We start from the raw sequence: 18,097 nt of genomic DNA, 5'->3' as shown, positions 1-18,097 counted from the left end.
AGGAAACTCCCTACCAATTGATTGAGGCAGCTTTCTAAGAAACTTTTGCGCCCTTGAGGGTGCTGTAGCTGTTAAGAATTTGCCAAACACCGGCAAAAGGACACTAGAATTTCCAAATTTTTATACAATACTCAATTTAGTACAACCATTTTTGATCACTCATTTAAATTCGTTGACTTACAATGTTCCTTCCTTTAATTTACTCCGCCATGTTGAATTTTCGAAAGTGATGACGTGATATCTTTTTAATGGTAAGAGTTGCCACTAATGACTTTTTTAAATAATGTCCCGTTAGCTTTTTTAGCAAGCAAGTGACCAATGTAGTTTAAATGAATGATATTTGGAAGTTGGAAAGCTTTAAGGAGCGCTTAAAAGTTTGCAGCATTAAACTAAGCGTCACGGAAATTTTGAAATTTCTAGTATACTTTTCCCTCAAATACCTTATAAAAGTTGCCATATCCTTTTTCACATCTGTAATTTATGCAATAAACCGATAATTTTCAATATAGCACGGCCATTAAGTTTTCCACTTTAGGCTCTTCTTGACTTACAATAGAAATTAATTTTAAAAAAAAAATAGAACCCGATTAGTAAAGTTGTTCTAGTTCGAAGACTTGATTGGCACAACTTAGATTGAAATTAATAAAAAAATAATGTACAAGCCTACAGACTTAAAGTGGACTTTTGTATCATCAACGTGGAAACACGACATTATCACAGGATCACGGGGGCGAAGAGAATTTGCCAAATCTCTAGCTTGAAGGCTAAGAGCCTATTCGGTTTGAAAATTTTGTTTTCAGTTTGGAAAAAAAAAAAAAAGATAAAAGAAGTTTTCGAGTTTCTCGGAAATTATATATTTCGATAAACAAAATTCTGGAGCTTTTTTCTTTACCATCCCAAACTTCCTTGGTTTCTATGTCTAAGGAATATCGTGAAAATACTATAACAATTTTTTATAATACTATAATTTTTTGTGAATCAAAAAATCAGTTCAATCACAAGATCCGGTAGGACATCAGAAATTTTTTTTTTTTTGTAGATGCGTTTCTAGTAATGTTTAAAGGCGTGAATAATTTCAAATACATGTTAATATAACACGAGTTATCACTACATATAATTCTTTTAAAAATATCATTCACACGTCAGTGGAAACTATGTATCCCATAATATTTTATCGTGGATTTATCCTTTACAAACATTCCTTTATGTGATTGTAAAATGACGACTAATACAACATACACCACAAAATAAAATTAAAAAAGAGAGGTGTTATTCGACCGATAAAGCTATGCAACCGATCAACACATTCGATGGTGAATTGACAAATTTGCTTGTGACTTATGCAATTTCGTCCTAAACATGACATTAAAATGCTTTATCCCAAGTCTCATCTTAATCTGAGAACTTCGAAATATAATGGTACAAATAGGATATCATCGGATATAGGGTAAGAAAAAGATATTGTACGAAACGTTGTGTTATAAGATATGAATCGAGAATTGAGGCATAAAAATCACTTCGAAGTCCAAACTTTGATTTTTCAAAATAGTTTTGTCCTTTTCAAAGAATTTTTGGGCAAATATAACATTAAATTGCTTTATCCCAAGTCTCATCTTAATTTGAGAACTTCCAAATATAATAGTACTAATATGATATCATCGGATATAAGATAAGAAAAATATATTGTACGAAACATTGTGTTATAAGATATGAATCGAGAATTGAGGCATAAAATCACTTCCAAGTCCAAACTTTGATTTTTCAAAATAGTTTTGTCCTTTTCAAAGAATTTTTGGGCAAACAAGAAGAATGGGTCTTTGATCATTCTCAAAGACCGAGGATTTTTATTACACGCCGTGAAATTTGGGAGGTTTCGTACGAGATACGGAATGTGTTAGGGCAGCGATCCCACGCTTCTCACTCAGAAAATCCCGCCTCGTGTACCACCTCCTCCCCTTCTTCCCCGTCTTCCCGGTTCGAAGCTTGGGCCAATGCCCGTCCCGATTCTTAACGTCCCCCCATCTCCATGGCTCTCCAAGATCCGTCTCTCCTCGCCCCGTTTCGCAATCCAGCGTTAACCCTTCTCCCTCCTGCTCTCCTCCTCCACACCCTTCTCGCCATGGTCTCCTCCGATCGCCCGTGGTAACCCCCCTCCTCCTCCTCCTCCTCCTCCTCCTCGGCTTCTCAGTCTCATTGCATCGGTTCTGCCATTGAAAATGGAGCATTCGACTTGGGTTGTGGCGCTTTGGATCTGGGTCGGCTTCTTGGCTTCTGGGTCTTCTTCGATCGACAGCCTTCACCAAGCGTAAGTAGCTTTCTTGATTGTGGAGCGTTCGCTTTGGTTTGATGGGTTGGTTCTTGTTTGGGAGACGGAGCTGGAGCTGATTCTTGGATGAGGGGACGCGATCCTCTGTGTCGTGATTTCTGGGATATCTTGTGAAATGCCAAGAGCTGCATGCACGAACCGAAAATTCTTGTCGCTGGATTTGCTTATGTTATGTGATCTTGGCGGTTCGCAGCTTGAGTTTGAATGAGCTTTGCTGAGTTCGTGGGTGATTGGTTTTATTTGATTTTGCACTTGTGATGTCCACATTGTGATTCGGAATGTGCTGTATTGGGTGATTTGATTTAGATATTAGACCAGGAGCTGTCAGTTTGGCTAAGGATTAAATTAGTGACTGGAGAGAATTTTACTTGATCCTTGGACTTAGAGATTATCCCACTGTGCCAGGGCTGCTGATTTTATTGAATAGTTAAGAGAAGGTTGTGAATTGGTTTGTATGCTATTGTCATAAGCTGGATGAAAGAAGGATGTATTGGAGTCTAAAAGAAGAAATTAAAGGGCCAAGGGTAGCCAGTGATTGATATAAAGGGTACCAAGAGAAAAAAAATGAACTGATCATAGCTTTCACTATTGCTCTTTGGCAAGTGGAGATACTTGCTTCAAACGAGATGAATTTTATGGTGGTTTTGGCGTTTGAAACCATGAACTCTGTGACGAGGAGATGCAACTTGATGCTGATTAGGGCAGATGAGGATGAGAGAGCTCTAAAGAAATAGATGAGGAGGTTAAAGGACTTTTAGTCAATATTATGGTGCTGGATATGAATCATATAATGTACTAAGAAGATGTTTGAGATTGATATTGCTCAATGATAAAGGTTTAGTTATCATCATGCAGCTAGTCAGGTTGTAAGATATCATTATGTATGAGGGCACAGACACTGCACAACTGAGTTTTGGAATATGTGGCATTGAAAGTTGTAGAGCTGGTTGTCTTTCATATAGATCTGTTGAAGCAGCACTTCGACCTCTTAAGCTAAAATTACCCTTTGTAAACTCTTGCGGAAGTGCTGCAACAAACCTTCTCTCTTTTCAAGATTCATATGTTGTACTTTGAGTCATCTCCCCCTCATGTCATCTGATGGATCTGTCATTGCAGGTTTCCTATTGTGGAACCTGATCCTGGTCATACGAAACTGCGTCTTGCAAGACAAGGCTTGGAGATTATTGAGAGTATACAGAACCCAATTGCTGCTGTTGCTGTAAGTCTCTATGACACACATTTATTATTAATTTGCTATCAAAACTCCATAGAGACCTGAATGCATAGTCAAGCTAGGTCTTTCTTTCAATGAAACTAGCATGTTTACGTAAGTGATTCGTGATGCTGCTTTACTTTGAGTATGTAAAGGCTTTTAAAATTGATTGCTTTCTGAACTGTTGGTTGATTTGACTAGCGAATATCATAAGCAGCTTTCCTTGAATCCATGCACCCCACTTGCTTACCCTCTTGGGGGAACTGCAAGCAGGAGGGTTTACAGAATGAATATTTTGACTGGTACTGCAAGAGGTATAATCAGTCAGCGAAATGTTAGCAGTACCTTTGAAGGGATTGAACAAGTCTGCTGAATAGAAAGGACAAGGTTGATTGAGAGAAAGCAGAAAGAGCAATTAGTCACAATTGTTCTTAATCTAGCAACGGAAACAGATACCAAGAAAGATTGCAGTGTTCAATCATGGTGAAAGGCTTTATAAAAGGGAAATAGAGTGGAGATTCGGCAGTTAGTTGTCAATTTGGTAGATGCTCATTCAGAGTATAAAAAGAAAATTCTACCAAAAAGAGTAATCACAATTAAGATATCATCAGGAAAGAACGTCCTATTTGGTATCCAGTGGTGTTGAAGCTTGTAGAGGTTCTCTTTTCCTATCACACCAGGTGTTCACTAATAGATGAGACATTGCTTGTTGGTACAAAGTAGAAGAATGGTTGAAGAACTTTTGAATGCCAATATAAATTAAAAAGCAAGTGTGCCATATTGGAAGTCGTTTTGTTTTGAAGGCTCAATGGATGTTCCCTTTATGTTGTAAGATTATGGGATTAACGTCTACTTCTGGATAAAATTCTATCTCTTGGCAGTGTGGTTTGTCAATATGTGCGGATTGGTCATTAGAGGTGACTTTTGGTCTCTGTAGAATTTTGTGTGTCTCCAGCTTACGCTGTGCAGTTACTAGTCAATGAAAGGTGCCTATCCTAGAGAAATATTTGATTGCTTCAACTTTGCCATTCTGATCTCATTTGATGTTGTCTTTTCAGGTAATTGGTCCTTACCGTTCCGGAAAATCATTTCTTCTTAATCAGCTACTCTCCCTTTCATGTTATGAGGGTGACATATCTACTTTTTTGCTCATGGAAAACAATTTCTAGTTGGATCCTTTTGCACCTTTTTAGACATAAAACTGTTAGCAATGGATCTTTTGCAGGATTTGGTGTTGGACACATGCGTGACACAAAAACTAAGGGTAATTGGAAGTAATATTGTGTTTCCCTCTCTTTTGAATTACCATTTGCTCACTTATCGATTTCATATTACAGGAATATGGGTTTGGGGACTCCCTGTTGAACTTGATATTGATGGAGTAAAGACGTCAGTCTTTTACCTTGACACGGAAGGATTCGAAAGTGTTGGCAAGTCGAATGTATATGATGACAGGTAGTTTCTGCGCCATGATAAAAAGTTGGGCTGGACTTTTTCATTATTAGCAAACTCTGCAGTACATGTGTAATCTGATCTCTTCTCATGTAGGATTTTTGCTTTGGCAACTGTTATGAGTTCCGTGCTTATTTATAACCTCCCTGAGACGGTTAGTCACCCTAACTTGATTATTTATTGACTGCCATCAGCTATGAAATCATTTAGGAACTTTTTTCTTATGGACAAGAATTTGAAGACTGATTATGTTTTTTTTTTTTTTTTTTTAATTAATTGTCAAATATGGTATTGAGATAAAGTGATGATGTCAACTCTTACGCATCAGGGCAAAAGAATGTGTTTACTTTCTGTGTCATGATTCTTAGGATTACTTTGCATCTTGAGGGATGCTTTTTCAAGCTACAACTCTCTGAAATTTATTTATTTGATGGGAAAGTCTGGCGGTCTTTTTTTGGCTGAATAACCAAAAAATACATCTGGAAAGTTTTATTTCCTGCTATATCAAAATGTTTTTTCCCCTTTTAGATACGTGAAGCTGACATATCTCGGCTTTCATTTGCTGTTGAGCTTGCTGAAGAGTTTTATGGGAGGTATGAGCTTCATTTTGCTGTCAATGGTTTTTCTCTGACTGCATCTTAAAGTACTCCGCTTGTATGTGTCCTCATAGCTTACCCATCTACCATTACTGACTTGTTTATTGATGGATTCACCAAAATAACATTGCCGAAAGAGTTAAGGTAACTCATTCACCACTCTTATTTTGTTACTAGTTTTTTCAGACAAATTCTGTGCAGTCTTGTTTTTCATGAACTTCTTCTCATGGTTGGGTTGCCTTTCTAGGGTCAAGATGTTGCTTTTGAACCTGCAAAGCTACTGTGGCTTATCCAACGCGATTTCTTGCGTAAGTTAAAGAGTCCAGTTCTTGTATTGAATTTTTGCCTGATGCAATAAATGAGAGTCCCTCATGTGCACTTCTACCATGATTGACATTGTTGTTGTCCTGCAGAAGGGAAAACCGTACAAGAAATGGTGCATGAAGCACTTAGACGTATTCCTAATACTGATGGTTAGTATTATTACCTACCTGCATAAGAAAATGTCGGATTTCTTTCTTTACTTTATGCAATGAGAAATATTTAATGACGATTCATCTTTCAATTGCAGGAAACAAGAATATTGACCAAGTAATTCTCTCTGCTAGATTGCTTTTCACCCCCATCATCTGGCTTCAAGATTTGGTTGTTGCAATGAATTCTCTTATCTTTTTATGAATCTTTTAGGTTAATCAGATTCGGGACTCACTGGCTATTATGGGTGATAACAGCACTGCATTCAGCTTGCCTCAAGTATGTTAGCCTTCTGTTTGTCTCTAGTCTCTGTTTTTTTTCTTGTATCAGAGTTGCAGCCTTCAATGTTTGAGTTGTCAACATATAATGGTGACAATGTAAAGATGCCTTCTTCATATTAGCATCATGTTGTTATGCACAAGGAATGGATGTTTCTCTTATTTCAGTTCTATAGCTATGATCCAAGATCATCTTTCATCCTTACATAGAACTTCAATTCTGTGAGTGCATGAGGGAATAAAGGACATATCTATTACCATTTGTAGGTCGTTTTTTATCTTTGTAAGGTATGTGGTGAATTGTCATGAGCATTGTACCGTGTTACTTTATGGTGTAAGTGCTTGCTAAAATGAGCCTTTAAACAGCCACATCTGCAACGGACAAAGCTTTGTGACATGAAAGATGATGAGCTTGATCCCACATATGTTAAGAAAAGGGAGCAATTGAAAGAGCTTGTTGCGAGTGTCATACGTCCAAAGATTGTGCAAGGCAAAACACTGAATGGAAAGGAGTTTGTTGCTTTCTTAGAGCAGGTAACTTCCCATGGATTGCCTGATTTGGTTGTAGCATCACCTTTTTTTATTAATTGAGATGCTTGAAATATTTTTATTCCTTCATCTGGACTGTTAATGTGTGACTTTGATTAGCATACTCGATCGAATACTTCCCATGTCTTTGGGTTTCCAGAGAGTACGTTTATTTCAAGTGAACTGTTTATATTCTTCGAGAGCTATTGAAATGGAGCCGTTTCACCACCTAGTTGAAAAATTTGCAAATATCTGTCCGTGCATGTTTATTAAAAAGGAGTTTGCAGATTCATTACTTGGACCTCACAAGTGTAATGTCACGTTGATGGTAATTTCCAAGGCAAGGCTATTTAGTCTAAAATTAAAAAATCAAGCAGCGGATATCCTAGTGTACTAGCTAAAATTAAGAGAATCCTTATCTCCTTGCACTCAATTACAATGATTTGCAGTAGAGGATGGTCTCCTTCTGATCAAGGAAGGGACAGAAATTAGCTACTTTATATAATTGGCGTGTATGTAGATTTTATATTGCCGAGGCATTTAAAAAGTTGAGATATTTGTATTTTTGTCCTTTAAGTATTTGCTTTTTTATCTTTTGGTTTCAGATACTTGAAGCGTTAAATAAAGGGGAAATTCCATCAACAGGCTCTCTGGTGGAGGTTTTCAATAAGAAAATCCTTGAGCAGTGTTTAAAGCTATATAGTGATATGATGGCAAAAGTGGGTTTACCTCTCTCTGAGCAATCTTTGCAAGAGGCCCATGAAAGTTCTAGGGTTCTATCTATGAAAGCTTTCGATGAACAACATTTTGGCCGCCATCATGCTAAGAAGTCAGCAATGCAACTAGAAGAAGAAATGGACAAGGTAGCTTGGCTTCTAATGTTTCTGGGTTTGTAAGTATTAAGAATTTTGCAATCTAATCACGTGTAGTTTGCAGAAGCTCTCTCTTTTCTAGTGGTTCACTGAGTATGCATATCGATTATCATGCTCGAGTGTGAATATATATATATATATATTGGTTTTATTTGTACTTTTTACAGATTAATGCTGGAAATTCAATTTTTTTTCCAGGTTTACAAAAATATCATATTGGCTAACAAGTATCAGTCCTCAAAGCTTTGTGAGTCACTTTATACAAGATGCGAGGACAAGATGGATCAGCTTCAGGTTCTCAGACTTCCTTCCATGGCAAAGTTCAATGCTGGTTTCCTTCAATGCAACCAAAGTTTTGAACATGAATGTGTTGGACCTTCCAAAACGAACTATGAGCAACGCATGATGAAGGTCAACTGAAATATTCTCCTTTATTTCTTTAGTGCTTGTTTTTTCTTTTCTTTTTCACAAATTACGTCTAAACTTGAGCTTATTCCTGTGTGCTGTCTATTTGAATGCAGATGTTAGGGAAATCGCGGACTCTATTTATTAAGGAATACAACCACAGACTCTTCAATTGGCTGGTCGCTTTCTCTCTGGTGATGGTAGTGGTTGGCCGGTTTATTATCAAATTTATTTTGATTGAAATAGGGGCATGGATAATGTTTATCTTCTTGGAGACATACACCAGAATGTTTTGGTCAGCAGAGACCCTTTATTACAACCCAGTCTGGCATTTTGTTGTGGCAACCTGGGAAACTCTGGTTTACAACCCTATTCTCGATTTGGACAGGTAACTGATTTATTTCCCCTATTTTGTTTCTTCAATCTCCTTTTCAAGAATTACCTTTTAATCTCTGTTATACTTTTAATGGGGTGTTTTGTTCTTCTCATGAGTACACCGACACTGAAGCATATATCTTGTGTTAAGCGGTCTTGATTTCCTTTGAGTTTCATCCTTTTGGTACTAGGTGCAGTACCTGTTCTACAAAATCATCATGCACGATTCATGTAATTACTTTTGTATTTGCCTTTCATTGGAATTGCCTGGGTTTCTTTTCTTTGTCAGTCAGACATGTTATCTCTTCATGTCTTTCATCCTCTGTTTAATCTGATGTGCTGAAAATGTATTGCCATAGTTCTTTTATTGTTTTATGTTTATTGGATTAGAAAAAGGTCTGGGATAGCTCAAAGAACCTGTTGTGAAGACTTTAAAGATTTAAGGAAATGAGGGCAGTGAAAAATATTGTAAGCCTGCACAGTGATTTTGCAATATGCTTGTAACATGAGACTCTTTTCCTTCCAACAGATGGGCAATTCCCATTATCCTATTGGGTGCAATATTTATACTTTATTGGCGGTGTTATGGGAAAAGGAAGCACGGTTCACGTTCACTCCTACCTCTGTACAGCAACCACAAAGGCAGCTCAACCCGTCCGAGGACAGATTAGACAAACAAGAAACAATTCTCTTCCACATTTTGTATTCCCATAGAGGACAGCGAGCTTCTCCATTTTAGCATGCAAAGCCCGCTTTCATTATTCTTTTTTAAGTCCCATGACACCTCCCCTTGGACCTCTCATACAGCTAAGAATTACTCGGGAAACGAAAGAGGGCTGCCCAAAAAAAGGGGATCGGCAAGATCTGAGCAGCTGCTATAGCAATAGTAAGTTTAGCATGCTGAGTGAAAAATGGATTTCATGTTACTAATTTGATTAATTGAATTATCTGTGTTAGTCTGCAGTGTTGTTGTTTAGATAGAACTTTGTTCTACAAAAATGATGGCAATGCAGGCCAACATTATGTGCCCTGCTTTCTCCATCATATGCTGTAGAGGAAAGAAAAGATAGGCTTATTGCACTGCGTGATGTTCCTAGTACTTGTTTACATAATAGTCGTTGCCATCATCCTTTTGAGAGATGTCAATTATCCCGACAGTTATTGCGGTCCTTTAATAATGCGAAATAATGCGAACTCTGATACCGGTCATTGACTAGTCACTTCTTGAACAAAATAGAGGAATGGAATTAATGAGCAAAATTTAGATGGAGATCGGGAGTTGTGAGGCCATTTGTTACATTACCGTAGGGATAATCTTTTTAAAGATGGAGTGAGAGCTGCAGTTCCAACTTGGAACTTTCATCTTGCTAGTGAAGTGCTTTGACAGTTCACTTGCTATATAAATGACGAAGACCATGCGTCGATTCTACTTAATGTACCGCGATGCACGAGAATTCAACAGATGTTGACATTATGTCGGCAAACTCTAGAGCACGCTTTGTCTGCAGGGGTGATTAACTTGAACGTCGAAGAATTCTGAAGGCCTTTTGATGGCATGAGGAATTTGCAAGGCCGGCAGGATACGAGACGCAAAGCGCTTCTCTGAGTGGGTTCACCGTCGATGCATAGTACCGACACTCCAAAACTCATAGAGAATTCGTGCGAGTAACCATGAAGATTTGTATAGAAATTGGATCTCTCAAGAGACTTTTCGAATGCCTCTGTGAGCAGAATTGACCCCGGGCTCCTAAAATACATTTTCTTTAAAGGAACACAACCGAATGAGATACATGGCTTTAAGGGTAGGCGCACCAGCTATGCGATGCTAGTGCTCCCGGCCATTTTATGTGAAAATCACAAGCCGATTCAGTCGATGTTCTAGGTACAACCTGCAAATACTTTGTCGAAGCATTTCAGTGGTTTAGGGCCTGTTTAGTCAAATCTATTTCTGTTCCCCGGAACAAAAATTTCTGTTCTTTTGTTCCGGGAAAAAAAAAAAGAACAGAAATATAATTAGTAAAACTTTTGTTCTCATGAACATAAAATTTATTTTTTTTCCCAAAAATATATTTAGAATAGAAAATAAAAATAAAAAAAAAAAACTTCTCGTTCTCGGGAACAATTTCTAAAATCAATTTTTATTTCTCTTTCTTTTTTCTTCTTCTTCTTCTTCCTTTTAGCTGGTGGCTGATGACTCGCCAAACGAGGGCCGACGACCTCGCCAGAGCGTTGTTGGCCCCCGAAGACGCCAAGCCACAGCAAGGCTCGTCGGCCCAAGCCTCGCCATGGCTAGGTGAGGCCCGGCCTCGCCTAGGTCGGGTGAGGTCGACCTCGCCCAGATCTAGCAAGGCCGAGCTCACCCAGCCACCGACAAGGCTTGGCCTCGCCGGGCCACCTCTAGGACGTCCGGCGGTGGCTCGCGAGCCTCGCCGGTGGTTGGGCGAGCTCGGCCTCGCCAAATCTGGGAGGGCTCAACCTCACCTAGCCCAGACAAGGCCAACCTCGTGTTGTCGCCTAGGCGAGGTTGAGCCTCGCCGATGGCTGGGCGAGGCTTACTTGGCCACTGAGGCCACCGGCGAGGCTAGGCCTTGCTCAGATCTGACGAGACCGAGCCTCGTGAGGCTCCAACGAGCTCGCCGAACATCCCCACCCAGCAACCCTAGCCACCAAGGAGGAAGAAGGAAAATATAATAATAATAATAATAATAATAATAATAATAATGTTAAAAAATTAAAAGAAACAACAAAATAATACAATTTTACCGAACACATTTTTATCCCGGGAATAGAAATTTTTTACAGTTACCAAACACATTCTTATACTCAGAAATTGTTCTCGAGAATGGAAACGAAAAAACTATTTCTCATAAAAAATTGTTCCTCGGAACAAAATTGTTACATTACCAAACGCACCCTTATTTTACCAAAAACTACTTAATTCGAATATTAGAATAACAAAAGTTAGCAACTAAGTTTCGGCAATTGCTCCATCCGTTACTTCTAGAATTTGTCCAGAATGAGAGAGGAAAACTTTCTTTAGGAAAGCTAAACCAGACAATGTTAAGAGGAACCTTGGAAATTTCCTTCAGACACAAACTAGAAGTACAAGCTAGACCCCAATGGTGATCGCTACCTCCTTATTATTTCATGGTAAGGGGGCCAGCCTTCACAAACCAAACCGAGCGATTGCACTTAAGAGTAATGAAAAGGCAGGCATATAAATGAACCTGCTGCTTCAATACCCCGGACATCGTTTAGCAATTAATGCACTTCAAGAAGATCCCGCAAGTACAAAAGGCTTCGCGAGAACTTCCATCAAATGCTCCTCCTTTTCCCTCCTATTTTATAATGCATAGGCTACATAACATAGTGTGACACCAGATGACATACTCCTTAGCTGGACTAAAGTTTAGTTGCACACCCTAAAAGATGCATTGACAATCCAGATGCATGCAGAAGTACAGGTAGAGATAGAGATACTTCAGCAGATTCTATCGACTGACAAAGGAATGATGCCAGGCGGGGTCTACTTATGTTTAATGTTAGTGTTTGCCAATGGAGGAGGAATGTTTGAGCTCCAACCAGGAATAGCCCCGGGGGCCCCGGGAACACCCTGCATCGATGAAACGGGAGCCACATTGTTTGAAATGGCATCGGCTTGTATGTTTGTGAGCACTGGAAGTGGGTTGTTCCTGGGGAAGCCACTGCTGTCAAATCTTGGGTGATGCGGATTGATAGAGGTTATATTAGGAGCTGCATGATGAAAGAAGTGGTCGGCATTTGGTTGCATCGGCGTAGCAGCAGTTGTGAATGAATCCATTGGGCTGCTCCCAAATGGGATGTCTGAACTAGGCAAATTTGACATAGCGATGACAAGTGGATTGATTCCAGTAACCCGCTTGACTGTTTCTTCAGCCATTTTCACCTGGAAAGAGAAAGATTGTCGAGCAGACGAAAGTCTTTCAAAAGCAGAATAATTTACCCATATTCATAAAATTTCAAGACATTTCAGAATGTGTATAGTGTTTTCAAGCTCTATCACAGTGGTCCGTTTTTATTGGTGGGAATGGGGAAATGGCTAGGGCTTCGGTCCAGCTGACTAACCCTGGTTCAACCGTTTCAGCCTGCAATAGAGTCAATTCACTTTAAAAGAAGGATTTTGTTAACAAGTGCCCTAGAGACACTTACTTGTTAATCAACTAATTAAGTAAACTTTGCCGTTTCCATTGCTTTGATTGCCTTGTGTCTGCATAACCACTACCTTGAAAAGTGAATTATTCCTCATTTAGTATGCTTAACAAGTTCCTCTGGAGCTCTCATTAACAATACTTTTTTATATAGGTGCAAGGAATTGAAGCCCTATAAAACACTGGTAGCACACTAGCTGTCTTTTTAATTTTTCACATTTTTATATTTCATGCAGTGTGTGACACCCAAACTCGGGTCCTCATGCTCAGAATATGAGCAATACAAACCACAATTATTAAGAGAACTTAGTTCTTAGTTTTGCTTATGAAATTACTGTTTATATTTGCTCATGCAATTAATATATGTTACATAGCATCAGAATTCTAAATTCCAACTACAGGAACCAATTAAATTACAAATTGTAGCTTTGAACTCCAATCCAATTTTGGGAAAAAAAGAGATGTCAAGGCTACATTAGAGACGAGAGCGAACAATACAAGTAGTTCTTTAACTATAGGCGATATACCCACACCAGAGACAAGGTTTTAGAGTCTCAAAACATGGGAGATGCCAGAAGGAAACTCTCAAGAACATCTACAGATATCGTAATAATAGGTTTAGTAATGTCAATAAACACATCATCACATGTTTATGCCTATGCCTCAAGGTTTTGGGATAGAATATGGCAAAGGAAAGACAGATCTTAATCCCATTCACAACAGAGATAGACCAGATCCCATTCACATGGTTACCAGATCAAGGCAGTTTAAAATGTATTGACATTACCCGATCTTGAAAGTCTAATCGAATCATAAAACTAGCATACTTTTATGCCTGATTCTGTAACCTAATCTTTTCCAGCTCTATCCAAGGAAAACACCTTGCTCGAACCATTTTTAAGGCCAAGATAATCTCTCTCTGTTTCCTTTCTTTAAAAAAGCCTTATAGAGCATTACATTTTCCATATATCCACTCCATTACATTAAGATGGCACTAGCGCGTCACTTCTAGGAAACCTGTGTTCCATCACTATTTATCAAGTGAGAAATTGTCCCTTCATATGGAAAATTAAGTCTTAAAAAACCTATCATTGAAATTACTCCATTAAATTAATAGAAGGGACTGGATATGGACACTTCCCAGGTCTTTCATAATTCCACATAATATGGGCCAAATAAATTGTCATATTTGTTAAGTTCAATTAGATAATACTCAAATTTTTAGATTGCCACCACTTTTTATTTTCTTCTGTTAAATCTGACCCCGAAAGACAGTATTGCTGGATCCATCCCTGAGTGACATCATTCCTTACTCTTCTTTCAATGAAATCAAACCTTCTCAAAATCACCCCCTTGATTGATTCACACAAGGAGTTACACCACCCATCAATGAGAGGTAGTCAATTGGTACACTTCTTGAACAATTCATTCCTCAAATTTGGCCAGAGAGTATACTCTTCTTGACATGTGAAAAGATCAGACCATGTATTTTTCAGAGAGAGGCCAGATCTTTTCATTGCTAAAACTCAAAACTGAAATTTCATCACTAAAATGATGCAACGCATAGGTAAATCTTATGCTAGTGAGTGGATTAAAGTAGATGGACTCACCTAAGCACAGCTTATTTGATCAGAGGAAAGGAGAAACTAATGGTAAATCATGCCAGTTATGACTGCCTGGAGAAAAAGGCCAAAACCCTGACAAGCTAATATCTTTTCCACGACAGAGCTCATGAGTAACACATGGAATAGCCACACATATATGACATGAAAGTAATGAAGGGGGACAAAGCGATTTTCAATTAAGAAGTGCTAATATGGTTACATTGTAGAAAGAACGTTTGAGTTATCAACTAAACCACCTCGCATGAATTGACCGAAGAATGTTTTCCACATGTAATCATTATTTTCAAAAAGAAACCAAACCTTTGCTCGTAATGTCTCAATGTCAGCTTTCAAAATTCTGTTGTCAACTGATGCTACATCATACTTTTGGTTCATATCAGTGAGACGCTTCAGTAGTCCAGTGTGCTCAACCTTCAGTTGGCCAACCTAGACCAGTACCAGAAGTGCAATGTATAAATTCCTACTTATACAAGCTTTTCAACTGCGAGTTCAAGTGAAATACATACCTGGTTTTCAAGTTCACTCATGTGCTCCTGTTTTCTTCTTCTGGATCGCCTAGCTGACTCCCGATTTGACTGCATCCTGAGCCACCATTAATATATCAATTGACAAAGTGGTATCTTGATTGTAACACTAGAATATAATATGGTGACTTTGCTGATGTGAAGATACTATATGCTTTCACACACCAGCCTGTTCTCAAATAAATAAATAAATAATACAATAACAATAACAATAACAATAACACAGTCATAATTAACCCCAGCCCAATAACCCCACATCACAGAAGAGAATTTCAGACAATAAATTGAAGTGCAAATTACTTAAAAAGAAGAGGATGTTTGTTTCACTCTCATTCATCAATTCCCTTTGAGATAGGAATATATCTGAAATGGATAGATGGTACAGAAACCTGCTCTGGACCTGGGGGGAAGACGTTGCATGTGTAACTGTGGAACGTGATCACTCTCAGGGTCGTGTTACTCGATTACAGATCAAAGTGATTTCAGGTTGAACTTATAAAAGCTCCAATAATGAAAGTGAGATGGCAACTATGAAGATGATAAGCCAAGCTTCTAGTTATATAGATTTTTGCTCCAAGTTCTATGTCCAGTTGAAACAGTTTTGCTTTTTACAGCACAGATTAGGCTATAGGAATGAATAGATTCATAAGTTGCCAAGATATTTTGCACGTGGATATGAAGAGAATAAAAAAATGAAAGGATGTAATGCACCATTGTGCAAAAGTTGGCAAAATGTTGCTACCTTCTGGCGCGTCTGACTTCAGCAGGATCTTTGTTTTCAGTGGTTCCCGTGTCACCTTCAAATTCTTCATCATCTGAATCCTCCCTCGATGACTCACTTGTTGTTTGCTTAACATGCACACCCGAATCTCTTTGTATGGTGGGTAAGGCTGAAATGCCTAATGATCCACTATCTGCACCTTGTGGTATTGGCACACCATGACCAGAACCTCAAAGCAATAGAAGAGTGAGACGTTTAGTGGAATATAACCTAAACCATCTAAGGAACAAGTCCACTGATAGCGGAAGTGGACATGAATTAAAAATCATAAGTAAGGGCTTGGGGAATACAAAAATTCTGGTTGACTCAGTAAGTGCAAAAAAAATTAGGCAGTATTATTTTTGGTAACATAAAATCATATTTATTGTGAACCATTGCAATATGCTGTACTGAGGAAATGAAGAATTTGTGAAGTAATTGCATAAACAGAACATAACAGCTAGCAAAACTCGAAGAAAATCAGAGGCATCATCCCTTGGAAATACGTCAAATGGGTATACTAAGCAGGAACGTCACACTACAAGTAATATTTTCAGTCAATGAACTTTGAATGGAATAACTTAGGCAAAGAAAACTTCACACTCTTTTATCAGCAGATCTAACACTACCGAGATAACAGACAAATTCAACCCAAGACAAGCACTGTAATACATGTATCCACTACAAATGCGATTGTCAAGTGCTCTGTCTCAGATAGCTGGAAAGAAGAAGCTCCTACAGCCATGCTGCAACTTGGGTATCTAAGAGAACTACACAAGTCCCAACGCAAGATGCATCATCTATGTGTCACAACTATTCATTTAGTCATCCATGCTTACTACGTGTCAGCAGTGGACCTAGTGCAGCTTTTGCTCGACTGTCACAGATATTGCAAAGATAAATCATCGACCACCACTTTTGTTAAATTTGGAATCAATGCTTCTTGTAATTTGTCAAATGTAGTATGCCTCATTCATCTGCAGCTTTTGCTGGCACATTACATGCCAAACTATCAAATTAGATTTCATAGGTGTATCCTTCAAATCATTCATAAACTACTTAATCTATTTGAAACCAAGTTTTAACACACCTCCAGACAGAACAATTTGAGAATATAATATGCATGTCATGAGAGCCAAATTTGCAAGCAAAAAAATGAAGGGCAATCGTATGCACCTTACTAAGACCTTAAGACCTTTCTTCAACAACCACCTACTGAGCAATTAATATTTAGCAAACAAAATGTGCAGAGGGTGATCAAAATAACGCGAGCGCACAGCCCAGAAAGAAAATATTTAAAAGAAACAAGCTATACCATCAGCTTGGAAGTCTGACTGTGTAGAAATTGAAGCCTGTAACGGCATCTTGGGATAACCAATAGGCTCTCCTGGCTTCATGGTTCCCTCCTGTAACCACACAATACAAATTTTTTCAATCACACAGAGACTAACTACGAGGACAGCAGTTAACACAAAAGGTCCAGACAAATGGATCAGAATCCTAATTCCATTTCTTATGATTAATGATATGATTGCTGAGCTCTAGACCTTGAAACAACCTTGCGCATACGTTCAGATAGATACACAATTCACTACAAAGTCAAACATGACCGTCCGTATCCTACGTACAAGCACTGCGTACACAAAACGTACATAAGTCGATCGGTGGACTAAAATTACCAGACATCAACGAGCGAAAACACCACAAAGACAGACGCGCACGCATGCACGTATCATCACACGTAAGCGGCGACAGAGGAAGGATCGATACATTAAAGCGAGCGACGGCAGCACACGCCATCTCGAGCCGACTCTTGAGGAAAGCGTGGCTGTCATCCGGATTTACCGGCACCTTCGGCTGCGGCTGCAGCTGCGGCTGCGGCTGCGGCGGCGGCGGCGGTTGCGGCTGGTTCAATTGCGCGAGCTGGCCGTTCGGCTTCTTGATCTCGACGACGTCCTCGAGAACGCCTCCCTCCCCCGGCCGCCCCGGGGTCGGCGGCGGCGCGATCGAAGAGGCGGAAGGAGAGATCGAGCCGGAGCACGTCACCTGGGCCAGAAAACTCTCCAACGCCCACTCCGATTGGCTCCTCCCCATCGCCCCCGGTGCGGGATCGGCCGCCGACGACGGCGGCGGCGGCGGCTGCCAGTAGGAGTCGCCGATTTCGTCGACGGGGAAAACGGAATTCATCTTCGCCACGATGATTGATCTCTCTCTCTCTCTCTCTCTCTCTCTTTCTCTCTCTTGTTTATAATTTTTCTACGGTGCGTTTTTGGGGGGCTCCGTTTTGGGTTTTTTTAAAGGTGGGGCCCACCTGAAGGAGGTAAAGGAAAAAGTTCGGGTGCTTCGTGAGCCCGCTTCCCCCCAGTAAAAAATCGACACGTGCAAAAGGGTCCCGAGAAGCTGGGCACGTGTTTGGAAAGTATTGGGCGTGCGTGGTCAGCAGAGTTCTGATTGGTCGAGAGAAAGTCGTCCTTTTTTGGAA

At 39.4% G+C, this 18,097-nt stretch overlaps 2 protein-coding genes across 4 annotated transcripts; one reads left to right on the top strand and one right to left on the bottom strand.

Moving 5' to 3' along the window:
• The first annotated feature begins 1,909 nt into the window (after nt 1–1,909).
• On the top strand, nt 1,910–9,660 carry LOC104427368 (guanylate-binding protein 5). The gene is made up of 17 exons (XM_010040471.3): nt 1,910–2,305; nt 3,443–3,545; nt 4,598–4,667; nt 4,765–4,803; nt 4,877–4,994; nt 5,088–5,145; nt 5,520–5,584; nt 5,725–5,731; nt 5,835–5,895; nt 6,001–6,060; nt 6,159–6,178; nt 6,275–6,340; nt 6,706–6,873; nt 7,473–7,730; nt 7,938–8,150; nt 8,261–8,532; nt 9,049–9,660. Exons 1-17 carry the CDS (start codon nt 2,217–2,219, stop codon nt 9,188–9,190), a joined length of 1,809 nt encoding a protein of 602 aa, XP_010038773.2. The 5' UTR covers nt 1,910–2,216; the 3' UTR covers nt 9,191–9,660.
• A 1,876-nt stretch (nt 9,661–11,536) lies between these two features.
• On the bottom strand, nt 11,537–17,847 carry LOC104427386 (light-inducible protein CPRF2). Of its 3 annotated transcripts, none has more exons than XM_010040487.3 (6): nt 17,386–17,847; nt 16,931–17,021; nt 15,598–15,805; nt 14,838–14,913; nt 14,632–14,757; nt 11,537–12,444 (listed from the first exon to the last, which is right to left on the bottom strand). In XM_010040487.3, exons 1-6 carry the CDS (start codon nt 17,800–17,802, stop codon nt 12,046–12,048), a joined length of 1,317 nt encoding a protein of 438 aa, XP_010038789.2. In that variant the 5' UTR covers nt 17,803–17,847; the 3' UTR covers nt 11,537–12,045. The 3 variants fall into 3 exon arrangements, with proteins under 3 accessions (XP_010038789.2, XP_010038794.2, XP_010038801.2); XM_010040492.3 differs by having other exon boundaries at nt 17,461–17,847; XM_010040499.3 differs by having other exon boundaries at nt 17,467–17,847.
• Between the last annotated feature and the right edge of the window lie 250 nt (nt 17,848–18,097).

The sequence above is a fragment of the Eucalyptus grandis genome, chromosome 2 (assembly GCF_016545825.1).
Source record: "Eucalyptus grandis isolate ANBG69807.140 chromosome 2, ASM1654582v1, whole genome shotgun sequence".
NCBI lineage: Eukaryota > Viridiplantae > Streptophyta > Magnoliopsida > Myrtales > Myrtaceae > Eucalyptus > Eucalyptus grandis.
This window is presented reverse-complemented; position numbering and strand designations above follow the sequence as displayed.

Coding starts and splice junctions, on each gene's coding strand:
- LOC104427368 (XM_010040471.3), top strand. CDS start 2,217: ATGGAGCATTCGACTTGGGTTGTGGCGCTTTGGATCTGGGTCGGCTTC. Junction 2,306..3,442: donor ATCGACAGCCTTCACCAAGC/GTAAGTAGCTTT, acceptor CTGTCATTGCAG/GTTTCCTATTGTGGAACCTG. Junction 4,668..4,764: donor CTCCCTTTCATGTTATGAGG/GTGACATATCTA, acceptor GATCTTTTGCAG/GATTTGGTGTTGGACACATG.
- LOC104427386 (XM_010040487.3), bottom strand. CDS start 17,802: ATGAATTCCGTTTTCCCCGTCGACGAAATCGGCGACTCCTACTGGCAG. Junction 14,914..15,597: donor GAAGTCAGACGCGCCAGAAG/GTAGCAACATTT, acceptor ATGGTGGCTCAG/GATGCAGTCAAATCGGGAGT. Junction 12,445..14,631: donor TTGAGACATTACGAGCAAAG/GTTTGGTTTCTT, acceptor TTCTCTTTCCAG/GTGAAAATGGCTGAAGAAAC.